The sequence below is a fragment of the Ursus maritimus genome, unplaced genomic scaffold (assembly GCF_017311325.1).
Source record: "Ursus maritimus isolate PB19 unplaced genomic scaffold, ASM1731132v1 scaffold_12, whole genome shotgun sequence".
Lineage (NCBI taxonomy): Eukaryota > Metazoa > Chordata > Mammalia > Carnivora > Ursidae > Ursus > Ursus maritimus.
This window is the reverse complement of record NW_024423564.1, coordinates 46,812,381-46,828,852: the sequence shown is the minus strand read 5'-3', so window position 1 is coordinate 46,828,852 and position 16,472 is coordinate 46,812,381. Positions and strand designations below refer to the sequence as shown.

Genomic DNA, 16,472 nt, shown 5'->3' with positions numbered 1-16,472 from the left:
CTGAGCTTCAATTATATAGAAAAAGTTGTCATTTTTGTATGTGCTAAAAAATGTATCACAATTAACAGTACTTTTTAGTTGAACTACATATTGATGTAAATAAAAACTGAATGAAGACATATTTACTACTTTATTAACATAGATTGTGAATGTACTTAATGGTTTTTTTGCAGTATGAGACCATAATGACCTTGAAAGCTGCTTCATTTTATGTGCAAAGGAGTCCTATGAATCTATATTTTAAATTTACTGAATCAGTGACATTAATTACTTTGTCAGTTAATTTGCAAATGCAAGCTGTACGCTCCAGTTTATTTTATGTATTGACACTAATTGGTAAAGGTGTACGATGTGATTAGAATGCATTCTGAAGATGCTTTCTGTACAGATACAAAATACAGGGACTAAAATAATGCTGTGCAGTGTATAGCAGAGCCATTTTTCGGCTTTGGTGTACTCAACTTTTTCAGTATTTAAAAACGTGTTTTGAATAACATAAAAGTCTCTTTATTGTATAAATAATAAAATGTCACCTTATTGTAAAGTGTCTTTTGTTTAATATCAAAGATTTCTTAGCCAGAGTTGTAGTATGAAAAGGGCATGTTTTTTAAGCCGAAAACAACCACTATAATCAATATTTGAAAAATGTAACTTTTATTATGAACATCTTTATTAGTAATATGAGTTTTTTCATAATATAAGCATGCCTCAATCACCCAAAAGCTAGCTAGCTACCTACCTACCTATCTATACAAGTTAATATACATTCTGTGGATTGGCTACTTAATAGAATCACATGGTAAGTTTTATAATGACTGATCAGCCTACCTCTGAAATTTTGGGTGTAAATAAAAATATTTCTATTTTATTTTTACTAAATCAAGTTAACCTGTCACAAAATCCCTTTTAGAAAATTTCCACATGACTACAAGTTTAGTCTTATGAAGATTAGAAGTAAATTTGAAAAGTAAGGCCCTGGAAATTAAAAAAAAAATAAATGCACAAGGTTGGATTAGAACACATCAACAGAGTAGAGAATGTATACAAATATCTGCTTAGTAAGTCATTTAAGAAATTTCAAAGATTTCTATGCGGTATATGGTATTAATTACTTTCTGTTGCTGATTATCTATAGAATTAAAATAAGCTCTTCAGTACTTTTTTTAAAGAAGAACAAAAGGTATTTATAAACAGTCTGAGGGGAAAATATGCAGATCCAATCCCTTTAAATTTCTTGAATCTGGAATTACTGGGTTACTGTACGGAAACTTAGTAGTAACAAATCGTTTTAAAAAAACTTGTCATGTTTTAAATTCAAAATTATGACAGCAATTTAAACAACACTTTTACTGTTTTCTCTACCAATAACTACATCTCATGTAACATTTCTGTTACATTAGAAATTATAACAAAACAGTTTCATATAATGTGGGGAAAAGGCTAGAAAAGAAACATCTCAACTAGATTAAAACAAAAGCAAGACAGTAAATGTTAATTTAAAACTTATACCAAGACCAACCACAACACAAAAATCTTAACATGGGTAAGAAAAAGCCTTATTTTTTTAAATGCCAAAGAACAGTTTTGAATAAAATTCAATTCAATTTTATATCTAACAAAGAGGTAGAAATTAGATGGTCATATTCAAATCAACTGGTCACATTATATGTAACACAAACAGAAATGGTGGGAAAAATCCCACTTCTACAAAAATGCTTTATCATTATAAAAATATCAAACTAATTTAAATAAAAATTTACTTTTGAAGAAATTGTTCGCTATAACAAATGAAAGTAAGATAAATTTATGCAAAACATTCAGAATAAATGAATGAATACTGTATGTGGTTATCACCATACGAACGCACGATACCTTAGAAAAATGTTATTTATCAATGCAAGAAGTCTAAGAATTAACATGACCAAGATTATAAAACAACTCCAATTTAAGTAGGAATCCGGTCTCTCAAATATTCCAGAATAGCAGCTGTTCCTTTCATTAATATGGCTGCTCGAGGAACACGGAATGGATTTCCATCTAGTAGTAGCGTTCTAAACAAAAGATAGAATAAAGAATTTTAACATTTTCCACTAGGGAGGCTTTTCTTCTAATTTCATTTAAAACTTTATAAATAAATTTGTGTATTTTTTTCCATTTGTCCCTTTTCAAATCTAAGCATTTCAATAGTTGGAATTAGAACTATAATAATAACCCAAACAACATTAATTGAATACTTATTTTATGAAGGGTATTGTGCTGAGTAATTTATGTTCACTGACTCTCTTACTTAACAATCTTATGATGTAGACACCATTGATATTCCTATTTAATAGGTAAGGAAACATAAATTCAGAGAAGTAAGACAGACGTGTCCCAGGATTACATAGCTATTAAACAGAGGAGCTGTGACATGAGCCACCATTTTACCCATCTTCTTCTCAATCTTATAATAACCGTATACTACACGGTTGAATTACACTTACACATTAGAATGAGCATACTTGTCAGTATTCCAAGGACTACAATGTAATCAACATATCCCCCTCCACTCTGGGAAACATTGACAAATTCCGGCTCTCTACCTCCTTTGACCAGATACACACAGAAAATCTATTTACATGTTCTAAAATGAGGTTCAATTTAAGATTTGAGGACTGGCTGACTTGTTTCTTTATATAATTAATGAAATAAATTATAAGATAAAGAGACTTTTATTTTAATTTTCAATAATTTACGTGTTTGTGTAAACAAAAGCCAAAGGATTCATACCATATTATACAATAGATCTAAATGATACTTTCAATATTTCTATGGGCTGTGGGGATTCTTTTAAAGACTGATTTTCTTAATTTATAAAAAGGAATTAATTATAGTCAATACTCATTATTCACAGCCTCCATATGTGCTAATTTGCCTACCATTAAAATTTATTAGTAACCCCAAAATCAATACACATGGCACTTTCGAGGTCATTTTTGGATACGCACACAGCAGCAAAAAATTTGAGTCAATCACTAGGCACATTCTCAGCTGAGGTCAAAAAGGTGACGTTCTCCCTTTTTGTGTCAGTTCTCACACTGTAATCAAGTGTCCCTTCTGTGGTCTACTTAGTAGTGCAACATTTTTTGCATTTTTGTACTTTGTGTTGGTGATTCCACTGTTTAAAATGGCCTGCAAGTATCGTGCTGAAGTGTTGTTTATTTTTCCTCAACACAAGAAGGCTGTCGTGTGCCTTACGGAAAAAATACATATACCAGCTAAGCTTCATTCAGGCATGAATTACAGTGTTGCTTGGCCATAGTTAAATGTTCATGAATAATTAATATTAAATGCAGAAACACACATAGAACAAGGTTATGTATTTACTGGTTCATGAAATGTGACCAAAGGCTCGAAAGAGCCTAACTTTATACTTCCCCTAGCAGTAATGGTGCAGTATTCACTAACTTGTTGTTCACAGAGACTTTATAAAATCCAACTACTGCAAATAACAAGAACCAACTGGATTCGCCTCTTCTCCGTCACTACTACGAGGCACCGAAGCACATGCAGTGCCGCCCTCGTAAAATGTGCCTAAACCAGCTATACAGTTTTCAGTAACTAAATTCCTTCTGACACATCCTGCTTAAATATTTGGCTTTCTGTTGACTTCTCAAACTCTCTTTATATTCATTTAACAAGCACTAATTGAGTGCTTACTGTGTTCTAGGCACTAGGACAACTTTTTTCTAAACTAAAGGAGGAAAAAGAAATGATACAAATGAGTCCAAACAAAGCAGGATGGGAAACAGAGGGAGGACTAACTCTGCTTGGAGAAGAGGGAAGGTTTTCAAAGATGCTATGTAAGGTGATTACTGATAAAAGCAGGGTAGAGGCATTTGAAGCTAAGGTAACAGCTAACACAAAGAGTACGGAAGACCATGCTGGGCTTGAAATAAATGGTGATGGTCTAGAATTAGATTTTGAAAAACCTTGTATGCATAATTGGGGAGTTTATATTTCCCTGACATCTTTATGCAGTGGAGTTTCAAGTTATGCACACACACAGTGATGACAAAAGTATCAGAAACAATCAGTTACTATATTTACACATATATTATACCATAGAAACAAAGCTAAAAAATACATTATTTGGTAAAACTTAAAAAATGAAATTGGGATTCTGGATTTTATTACCTGTTATTTTTAACACAACATTAAATTTTTTACTTTAACTTTCCTGCAAGATTACCTCAACAAGAGAAAAAAAATGTATAAATTGATCAAATAAATGGAAAAACTTAGTAGAATAATGTAGTTACCTTAAGTTCACACAATTACCAAGCTCTGGTGGAATTTGTAGGAGGTCATTATTTTGAAGGTCCAATGTGATCAGATTTTCCATTGCCTTCATTTTCTGAGGGTCCACAGATCCAACCTGATTGTTACTAATCAAAATTGTTTCAAGTGTGGGGATGTGATACAGAACTTCAGGTAGTATTTTGAACCTATTAAAATATGAACAGAACACCTAAATAGGGGCGCCTGGGTGGCACAGCGGTTAAGCGTCTGCCTTCTGCTCAGGGCGTGATCCTGGAGTTATGGGATCGAGCCCCACATCAGGCTCCTCCGCTATGAGCCTGCTTCTTCCTCTTCCACTCCCCCTGCTTATGTTCCCTCTCTCTCTGGCTGTCTATCTCTCTGTCAAATAAATAAATAAAATCTTTAAAAAAAAAAAAAAAAGAACACCTAAATATACTTAAATCAAGGCAAAATCATTCTTTCAAACAGATGATCTTAAGTTTGATATCATGATGTAGTTTCCTTTAGTGTAATTTATTTTATATTTGCTTTAAGTCCTTTATTCAAGTTTTCAAGAAAATGAACTGATTTTGGAAACCTTGAAATATATGTTAAGTGGACAGACTTGTAACATTTTCTATTTATTGTGTAGACCCAACAAAACTTTAAATTCTCCCATGTTTTTCTTTTCACATTTAGGAGACAAGGAAATCCCGAGATTCTATATAAAATGTCCCCATGTAGGTAGTCTTCCTTAGTTTGCTTTTACTTCTTATGAAACAGAATTACTTACCAATATATTAAATATTAGAGATTTATATTTTGCTCTGACGGAAGCTTCCAACATGAGTGCATTTTGGTGCTTGAAAAGATGACAGACTAACATAGGCTGCTGCTTGCTCATCCAAAGCAACACTGAAGATGTCACAAAAAAGAAGGGAAGGCTGATTGCTCTCAGAGCATTACTCAGCAATAATGCAACATTATTGAGGATCTCTTGGGAGACAGAGGCTGGCACGGTTTCAGTGTGAGATAAACTGTGGCATGGATTAGAAAAGACAAGGGATGGGCTGAAGGAGAGATTTATAGCTGTGGCCTTTTACTTTCCTATACTGCCCTTCTTTTGCTGCCTTGATGAGAAAAAGAAAGAAAGAAAAAAGAAAAGAAAAGAAAAGAAAAGAAAAGAGAAGAAAGAAGAAGAAAGAAGAGAAAGGGAGGGAGGGAGGAAGGAGAAGAGAAGAGAAGAGAAGAGAAGAGAAGAGAAGAGAAGAGAAGAGAAGAAAAAAGAGAAAAGAAGGAGAGGAAAAGAAAAGAAAAGAAAAGAAAAGAAAAGAAAAGAAAAGAAAAGAAAAGAAAAGAAGCAAGCAACAGCAAGTGTAAAGTCAAGACAGCTCTGAAGTTCCAGAGGGACTGGAGAGTCACTAACTAGGAGTACAGAGGGACCAAACTAGCCCAAAGCAGTCCTTCCTCTTCTTCCCACCAATGCATGAACAAGGTAATTTAAAAAGATGTAGTTCACCTGCTGACACAGAAGTTAGGGTTAGTTTTTGCCATCTTCCCCTAGGACATTACTTGACAATGTAACAAAGCTCAACAGACTAAAATAGAGAACTGATAGCTCAGTTCACAAACAAAAATTAGCAGAGATCTGAGGAGTGCATATATTTTTAAATAATGACAACAATGATATAACCTATACATAAGAAACCATGGGCAATAATGAAGCAGACAGAACAAAAATTTAAATAGGCAGTATTTTAGACACATTACTGTGCCTTAGCTTCCTTAACCGTAAACAAGGAATAATAATAGTACTAAACTTATACACTTGTTATAAGGACTGAATGATTATATTTCAGCTAGAATACAGTAAATAAATGTTAGCTATTAATATTTAGATTGTTACCAGAATCAACTTGCACTATAGGAAACAAATGACATAGTTGTTAAGAGCCCAACCCCTGGAGGCAAGCCTCCTGGGCTCAAACCCCAGATCTATAATGTACTATTTATGTGAACCTTAGCAAAACATAAATATCTAATATTTACTTAATATATTGGCAGTTATTCTGTTTCATAAGAAGTAAAAGCGAACTAAGGAAGACTACCCGCATGAAGACATTTTACAGAGCAGCTCAGGATTTCCTTAACTTCTGATCCTCGATTTTTAAATAAATATAATGACAGAAACCACCTTTTGTGAGGATTAAATGAGATAATATATGCACATAGTCCTGTGTCAGCAGATAATAAGCCCCCAATAAATATCAGCTACTCTTAATTATTAGCAGTATCTTTAGAGTGTTTGCAGAATAAAATCTATTAGTTGGCACACAAAGCTCTGACAGGACTTGGTACTGCTCCCATGCCCAACTTCATTTGTTATTTCTACTCCTCGACCCCCTCACTTTATGGCCCGAGCCATATCAGACTTCTTAACGTGTCCCAAACACACCATGTTCTCATGTTTGTGCCTTACTACATGTCATTTACTCCACATGGGATGCCTATCCCTGTGTGTCTGGCTGATGTGTAATTTTTAAGTCTCAGTTTCAATGCTATCTCCTCTGCCTTCAGGCAATCTCAGGAAACACCTTTACCCACGCACTGCATTTTCACTATAGCAATTATAATTATTATTTACGTATCTGTAAATAATAATTCCTATTAGACATCAGCTGTGAAAATTCTAAGAAAGCAGTATCACTTTCAATTTTAAGTAGAATAAGGTGAAAATAAACTTGAATATTTAAACACGTGAGGCTGTTTTATTTGGCTCTTTTAGGTGTATTCTCTAAGACCTACAAATTCTCCACATAAAAATCTTTAGTCACAGATTAGTCTGTTCTGTCTCTCACCTGTTAAAGGAAAGATTAATTGTTTGTAGTTTAATCAGCGATTCCATTTCTTCAGGCAAAGAATTTAAAAAATTGTTCCTAAATTGGAAAGAAAAAGATGATTTACAAAGTTTGAAAATTTGTACAACTTTAATTTATAATTAAAGTATTGATCAGGGTGCCTGGGTGGCTCAGTTGGTTTAACATTTGCCTTCAGCTCAGGTCATGATCCCGGGCTCCCGGGATTGAGTGCCACATCGCATCAGGCTCCCTGCTTAGCGGGAAGTCTGCTTCTCCCTCTCCCTCTCCCTCTGCCCCTCCCCTCTGCTCATGCTCTCTCTCTCTCTGATGCATGCCCTCTCTCTCAAAATAAATAAATAAAATCTTTAAAAAAAACAAAGTGTTGATCAGACAAAAAATTATGTAGCTCGGTTTGTCAGTCCTTGATCTGATCTCATTAAGGCTGAGTCCTGAGAATCTCATTAAGGCTGAGTCCTGAGAATTTTTAAGTCTCAGTTTCAATGCAGTCAGCTGCCTCAGGGATTTGATTAGCGTGCCAAATCCTAGTACCAATATGCAACCAACTGATAAAACTGGGATCTTTAATAATATATTTTAACAGGGCAAACACTGTATCACTTATCTCCTTCAAACTGATCTCAGCAATACTTCTCACAGAGAGGGCCCTTGAGATCATGCCTGTAAATACCACATTATTTGAGTCCACAAATATTTGATTGGTGTTTAATACATGTATCTTGCCTACAGACACGAATTCTACTCTAAGCAGAACTGTAAAATTTTATGAAAAAAAATGAAACAGGAAGTGATGAAATTCTATAGATTTAGAAATTTGGGGCTTTCTACTACATAGGTATTAAAAGCAAGTCTATTTCTACTCTAAGTTTACAATTTCAATTTGTACAATGCATATATTTTTTAAGAATCTGAGAACAAAGCATGGCAGTAAACAGAATCTCATTTATTATTAGAAGGATCTGGGAACAATGTTAAAAGAAAGGTTAACAACAGGAAGGCAGAAGGATTCTAGAGCCTATATAATTACTTATAATAGAAAATATATATGAGAAAATTATATACAACTAGATGGCTACCTATTACAACTGGGTAATTTTCTCTAAATTTCTTTGTGTTCAGAAGTCAAGCCTAATAATATGTTAAGTCATACTTTCTACAACTATGTTCTTTTTTCTTTTCTCTGTACTTTTCTCCTGTTATTGTCTTTATTAAGTTGTACCAAATAACCTACTGCTAGTTTCTATCCTTTTCCTAGGGTCTTATATACCTACTGATACCAGATATAAAAGTGTACATTAGGGGTGCCTGGCTGGCTCAGTCGGTTAAGTGACTGCCTTTGGCTTAGGTCATGATCCCAGGGTCCTGGAATCGAGCCCCACATCGGCCTCCCTGCTGGGCGGGGAACCTGCTTCTCCCTCTCCCTCTGCTGCTCCCCTTACTGTGCTCTCTTGCACTCTGTCAAGTAAATTAAAAAAATAAAATAAATAAAATAAAAGTGTGTATCAGTCACTTCATTAGAAACTTAAAGGTATAGACAAAGGCGTGCACACACACATACACACACACACACACACACACACACACACACTGAAAATTGGGATAAAAATAAAGAGAGCAGTAGTAAGTACATGAATTCATTCTCTTTACTCCATTAATACTGAACTACAATGTGGTTTTACACTGCTTTGCCAGGGTAACTGCCACCCCAAACAGAAGCAAGTCTACATTTAATAGGAGCAGAGTATTAGATTTGCTTTAATCCCATAAGCCAAAAACAAAGTCTCTATAGGCAGAATAAATCCTCAAACGGATATAACTTCGCTTACTGTTACTTACCTATTGCTTGAGCAGAGCAAGAGGAGCCACAGCTTAAATAAACTAAAAGCACATCTAGTAATTATATATGAGTAGGAAGTGCAGATAATAGAGCTATAGCTTACAAATAAAAACTGAAAGCCCAAACAAATAAATATTTGACTATCTACCTCTGAGTCATTTATTATTACCCAAATGAACTGTGGCAATTCTGGTCCTGTCACTTCAACTTAGGACATATTTAAATTAAACTTCCTACTACGTCTGCAGAGCCTTAGTTTCTTTCCTTTTGTTGCCACTCATGGTGGTCTTTTTTTTCTTTCTGGCCTTGAATATTTACTATAATATTTTGAAACCAAACAGGCTCTTTTTAAGAGAAGCCATGCTAGCTGCTATGCCAGCACAGGATTTTGAGTTTTATGCTACTTACTTTCAGAAAAGGAAAAACAGGAAACAAACACTTTCCATGGGTTATTTGTAATTTTGCTTAAGCATGAATTTAAAGAATGTGTTAATACTTTCTAATATTTTAAATAATTATTTCTTAATTTAACTTATCAATTGCCTACAAATGATAGATATTTGATTAAAATATTTCCTAAATGCTTAATTTTAGATTTGTCCTAAAATGTAATTAATAAACTAAAGAGCCAATTCCCACACTTACTTAGGAAATACGTGGGAAAGAGCAAATGTTAGGCAAAACTCAAAGACAAGTTATAATGAAAAAGTGAAGGAATAAAATCAATAAATACCTGAGATCTAAAAAAGTCAATTTTTGAAGCATACATAATTCCAAGGATATAAAGGAAAGCTTATTAAAACTGAGATTGACATCAGAAACCATTTCCTTCAGTTCCACAATCCTGAAACAAAAATAATTTTAAAATGTTAGCTCTTGAATTCACTGTCAGAACTTCAAAACTACAAGTAAAGCATAGGAGGACAAATCCTATATTATTTTTGCTAAGTAAGATTTTCTGTAACTTTTTTCTCACAAAAATTTCACTCAGTTTGTATTCTTTAACATAGTCATTTTCTTTTAGGCTGCATAATTATAATATTCTCTGTATCTAAGTACTTCACAATGTTTTTTAACTATGATATGTCAACATTTTTAAAGTATAGTATTTTTTGTCCAAATTATCATTATATTAGTCATGACTGCAAGAAAACATTAAGTTAATTCCTAGGTTTGGTAAGTGTCACGACTAAGAAACTTAAGTCAAAAGAAAGACTTAAATATTTCTAAGAAAGCCTAATCAACTTTAGTAATTTTAAAGCATGTTATTAACTTAAGAACAAGAAATGTTAGATAAGATATGATTTGCCAAGAAATGAAACTATATGAAAGAAAGAACATCAACTGCTATGTTAAAGAAAGGTAAGTCTGGATATGTAACTGATAAGACTTTTTTGGGAAGTTTTTGGATATATGTATTGAGAGCCATACTCTTAGGTAATTCTTCTGGAAATCCGGTCTAAAGAAACAGTATGTTTTGTTTTATTTATTGCCATAATCAACTTTATAGTATACAAATAGATTTTAAAAGTATTGTTTACAACATAAGAAAACACTTATGACAAACCAGTTAAGATACAAATTGTATATATAATTCTAAATGGAAAAGAGCTTGAAATAAAACATGCCATGAATAGAATAGTGATGGGACTACAAATGATCTGTCCCTTCATTTTGTCCAAAATTTTATGAATAAGTATTATTTTCACAATCAGGAAATAATATAGTGAAAAGTATGACTTGCGAAATAAAAATTTACGAAAGAGGAAAATGACTCAGAAACTCTCTAGATCAAGGTATGTCTTTACTATCTTTCTTCTTTGGCCCTCTAAATTGCCAAAAATATGATGAAATAATGGAGGTAACAGAATACTCTATTGTTTTGCATATGAATTACCAGACTGTGAGGTAAAATGAGAAATAAGTAATAAGGTGATGTGTTTTAACTCCTTCCATCCTCATTCCCAGTTTTGATCCAGGATCCCCGAGCAAACTCATCCTGAGAGCAAACCTAACTGCTCAGTTCTTCTGTCAAGTACCCTCAGAGCCCTTTAAACAAGAGGAGGAGATGAACTAGATCTCCTTTTGCTATGGAATCTCAAGGTTAATTTACTTTTAGATCGATATTCTCCAAACTGCCCTGCAAAACAGAAAGCAAGTTAAAGTTTGTCTGACTGTTTAAATATTTTAAACATCTAAAAAATGTTTTTGACGGTCAGATGAAAGTCATTTTATTTTCCCAATCACCTTTTTTTATGTTTTTTAAGTATTTAAGTGCTAAGTGCTAGGCATTGGTTAAATGTTTTGTGTGGATTATGTCATTTAATTTAATTCTTGTAAAATAGGTACTTTATTATCTTTACTTCATGGGTAGGGAAACTAAGAGCAGCTAGTTAACCTGTCCAAAGCCACACACCTCATAGATCTGGGATACAGATACATGCAATTGACTCCATTGTCCAAGTTCTTTACCATTACCCGACTCTGTTTCCCATACTGTTGTTTTAATTGCAAGGTTATTTATCAACTTTCTTTGGGTTTATAGTTTACTACAAGATAACAATCATTTTAAAAGTTCAATATTATGCTAAACTAATTTTCTCTCATAACCTAAAGATTTTGCTCTAACTAGTATCAACAAAGACATACTGAACAGTACAAGTACAATGCACATGACTTCTAATATTTGATAGTAAAGAATCCTTTTCTGGGAGGAAAATATTAACGGAATTATCTGTTTTTTATTGCTTGTACTATCAGTGAAAAATTCAGTGGGCTTGGCAAAACCCAAAATAATAATTCCTATTAATCCACGTGGACCTGGCTTTGGATGGTGTCTTTAAACTTTTCCTCGAATATTTTATTACATGGAAAAAGTAATTTATATTTTTAGTAATTCTAATACCCATTTTCCATGTTTAAGATGTAAAAGAAAATCAAATTTTAAAAACTTATATATGTCTCAGAACTGATGTTAATATGTCTCAGAAAAGACTTAGATGAATTTTGCTAAATCCCCCAAATATCAATGAAAAAAATTCTACATATACTTTCAAATTAAAAAACCGTGAAAAATAATTATTCTTGCCAATGAGATGCAAACATAACTGAGAATGACTCACAACTTAATAGAAATGACATCATGAACAATTCTCACCTTTTAGGAATTTCACATAGCTGATTCTTACTGAAGTTAACAGAAGTGATAACGTTGCTTTTTACTGCATCAAATACTTCATCAGGAATTAAAGTTGTTTGTTTATCACTAAATGAAAAATGGTTTAAAAATGCATCATCCTTAGTAGTATAGAAAGATATGATTATTACTTTTCACTTTTAAAGGTTCTTAAAGATTTTATGAGTTTTCAAGGCAGCAAGGCAGTTGCTTCTGAAGAACACTTTGAAGTTCTGTAAAGAATGCCACGAAAACCTACAAACTCACAAAATATTAACTGTTAAGAATTCAGACAACAAATCATATCACAATACACTGTACCATATTTTCTGAGCATTCACATACTCAGTGTGAATAAAACCACATACATCTTCAGAGTCAAAGATGTTTAGAAATCATATAGTAAATGGATAATAATTAGTAAGTGGATTCTTCTACCTCAGAATAGAACTAAATCTATAATTTTAAAACTGTTGTCATCCCTTTTCTAACAGGGATTATCTGCCAACTTTATGTAGCTATGTAGTTAACTGCAAGGTAACAATCATTTTTAAAAGTTCAACACTGGGGTGCCTGGGTGATTCAATCAGTTAAACCTCTGCCTTCAGCTCAGGTCATGATCCCAGGGTCGAGTCCCAGGTTGGGCTCTCTGCTCAGCAGGAAACCTGCTTCTTTATCCCTCTCTCTCTGCTGCTCCCCCTGCTTGTGCTCTCTCTCTCTCAAATAAATAAATAAAATCTTTAAAAAAAATAAATAAAAATTTTAAAATAAAGTTCAACATTATACTGAACTGTTTCTCATAACCTAAGCCAATTTCTCTCTCCTTTAGCATGTGACAAGGTAGACAGGGTAGTGGCCTTAGACTAAACTCTTCCTGATCTTACCATTAAGGAGCTTTTTAAAATTCACTTCACTTTCTCTTAACCTCAGTTCTGTGAAATTAGAATCTGAAGAGTTATTCATTGTTATGTGGGTCAGAGCTTTTGCAAATATAAATGTAAATAAATTTCCTTTTCAATAAAATTTTCAATAAAGTACACTTTTGATCTTAAATGAAAGTAGAGTAGTACTCTGACATTTGCGGATTTAATAATTTGTTGATGTTATAATTAGCCATTTGTCCTCACGTTCTTCTTTTACAATTTTTAATGTCTATTACATCATCCACTTAAAAATATTGTTGATGGAATGTGAAATTAATGACTTTATGAACATGAAAACAATTATTTGTCCAATATAGAGAAACCTGTAAGAAAGGCATTGTAATACAGATCGGTAAAAAGACAGCCTAAATTTCACAGTTTTTATGCCTTCTACTTCTGCTGTAGGGCCCTATTTTCTATTGTACAAATGTAGCATTTTTATCTTTTTAATCATAAATGCTCAAATCATGGGGAACTGATTTATTGTAATCAAACACTGAAGACTCACACTCTTTTAAAAAAATATTTAGTTGAAGGCATTTACGCCTTGATATGCCTTATATTTTAAATGGAATTCTCCTTCTCAATTAAAGTCTGAGGAAAACAAATTACAATAAATTTAGAATCAAAACAATCTAAGATGTATGGTCTTCAATGCTATCCTTATAACACTTTAGTTATATCTGTGACTTAAAAGAGTGGGAATGATTATCTCAAATAAAATTGTATTAATAATACTTTATAGATTGTTTGGGAGATTAAAGGCAACAGCACATGTAAAATACCTAGTACCGTGCCCAGCATAGAACAGACTCAATAAATCGTATCCATTCAGGGTCGAGGGAATGAAGGCAGAGAAAAAAATTCTAAGGCAGAAATCAAGTCTGTCTTATCATCATTCAGTGTATTATGACACCTCGCATTGGATTCGAAACCTAGTAGGCTCCAAAAACATCTACTGAATAAATGGGTATATTATGTGAAAGAGAAGACATGCTAAGCTGCCATGCTATGCTATGAGAAAAGAGGGATACAAATATAAGTATGGAAGAGTACTATCTTGTGTTCCAGTGTCAAAGAAGGAAGTTGGCTTAGAGTAGGGATTTCTACATACATCAAAGTGTCAGACTAAAGGTGGAAACAGTGTGAATGAAACAACAGATCTGAGACAGAAACTGTATCCTGACCTCTGAGAAGGTGGTTCCTACTGACACATTATGGAGAAGAGGCCAGACACTGATGCTTACTGTTAGATAACTTAATAACTCTGGTCACCTGACTTGAACTTCAGTCTGTATCCTTCTGTATTTTCATTACCATATCCAGACATGAGCTAATCACTGTAGGAGTATTGGTTAATTTTATCATTGTTGCCTTAGATAGTACTGAAAGAATACTTAACCTTTGCATAGGTATCTTCTTTCCTCAGTCAAATACACTTCCATATTATAAACATTTTTAGGCTTTTGCCTCAATTTACATACCAATATTGAATTGTCCCAGGTTTAATACATATGTAATACAGCATAATATTATGGCATATTATTTGGCTTAAATGTATTAATGGGATACAACCTCTCTAGCTTTGCCTGCTTAAGGTCTTCATTAACTAAATTATACTAATTTCTTATTTACTAATAGAGACTCTCCCTTTAACTAATTAACTAAATAGAGACTCTCCCTTTAACTCATTAACTAAATAGAGACTAATAAAATCCTCTCTTGATGCTGGTTACTAAAGCAATTTTATTACCAACCAATACAGTCACTCCTATTTTTTATAATAATAAAATGTTCTTTATTATAAAAATGTCAATATTAATAAACATGTATCTCTTAAACATAGTAAACACAAATCACTGAAGGAATGGTATTTAAGTTCACTGTACTTTTAATATGCTTTTATCTCATCACTGTTTTTGCAATTGCTACTACTCCAAGTACTAATACACTCTGAAGAATTCTTCCTCACCAACTCTCCTTTTATCTGAAGGATTATTTCTCAAAGTTTCCTTTATATTCTGCAGTGTTTAAGAAAATTACATACCTATAGTCTAATATTTTTAATGTGATGATAGCATGTACATTGACTCTGGATTCACTTGGTAGTGTCATGGCAGTCCCAATAACAGAATCACTTGGGCTAGGTCCATCATCTGGCAAAAGAAAAGTTATATGAAACCAATATTTATACTATACTATAAAGGCATTTTTAAATTATTGAAAATATGTAAAAAATGGTATACATGATTTCTAGATATTATTAGTAAGAATGTCTTTAGTCATATACTTTATTTCTAATAACTCAAATCTAGGTGTAGAATTTAATATTTAATTAATAGAAATAAGATGAAATTACTATAATATGGCTTCAAAATCTTTAATAAATCCTACCAAGAAAATTTAGGAGTAGGAAAGAACCTTCAAAAAATAACTACAATCTCTCAGAAGAAACAATGACACTAATCCTTCCTCTTAAGAAAAATAATATGGTGTATTAGAATGAATGTGTTAACAAAGGAAAAATACCACTTCCCATAAATGTCTACCAAAGAGGCATATACCTATCTTCTGAGTTAGGACATACGGAAACTGATTATCCTTGATCACTTGAAACCTGGGGATTTACATAATCGAGTAAGCTTTTCGTACATTACTTATGTTGAGGCTTTTTTTCAGCAAATGCAAGACTTTATTTTCAATAGATATTTCCTAACATACATGCATACTCACACACTCACACACAATTAACCCCCTCACTAGTCTCCAAAGACTTAACACTCCCATCGTACGATATAATGAACAAAAAAAACAAAAAGCATACACATCAAAAAGAAATGGCTTTGTGACTTTTTGGCAAAAGAGACTGCAAGCCATCTAGACAGAAATAAAATAAGACAACTAATTTTTAACAATGTGAAAAAAATGAAATAGTCCTAGCATTCATCATATGTTAAGAGCATAAGGCATACCAAAAGAACATAGAACAATTAGTAGTATCTCTGATCTTGCTTCAGCCCAGTAGGCATTTAATGAACATTTGTTGAAAACTACGAAGTATATTTCTCTTGCATGGAGCTCATCAATAATTCACTAATCAATGATCACTGAGCTAGTATTTCTTATGCAAATAACATATGGATATTTTGTTCATAGAAAGAGCACAGAATAAAAGTATCAAATAGAAATAAAAGACATCAAGATATTTATTAGTATCAAGTAAATGCTTTGGTATTTAGAAGTATCCTAGCATTTTGGTTATGTCACTTTAAAAAATATGTAATATATATTGCCAAATTACATCAGCAGATAGGCAACATCAAACCAGCAACAAAACCCGGCATTATTTTTTAAATATACGTGCATACGAGCATGACAAC

The 16,472-nt window shown here is 32.9% G+C and overlaps 1 protein-coding gene across 1 annotated transcript in view; it reads right to left on the bottom strand.

Moving 5' to 3' along the window:
• Positions 1-631: 631 nt before the first annotated feature.
• LRRC40 (leucine rich repeat containing 40) overlaps positions 632-16,472 on the bottom strand; it is a 44,470-nt gene continuing 28,629 nt past the window's right edge. Inside the window, exons 10-15 of the mRNA XM_008690728.2 lie at positions 15,140-15,248; positions 12,152-12,259; positions 9,728-9,838; positions 7,140-7,217; positions 4,302-4,487; positions 632-2,051 (exon numbers count right to left, since the gene is read on the bottom strand). Of these exons, the coding sequence (XP_008688950.2) occupies positions 1,946-2,051; positions 4,302-4,487; positions 7,140-7,217; positions 9,728-9,838; positions 12,152-12,259; positions 15,140-15,248 (698 nt within the window). The 3' untranslated portion in view covers positions 632-1,945. The remainder of the gene's footprint in view (positions 2,052-4,301; positions 4,488-7,139; positions 7,218-9,727; positions 9,839-12,151; positions 12,260-15,139; positions 15,249-16,472) is intronic.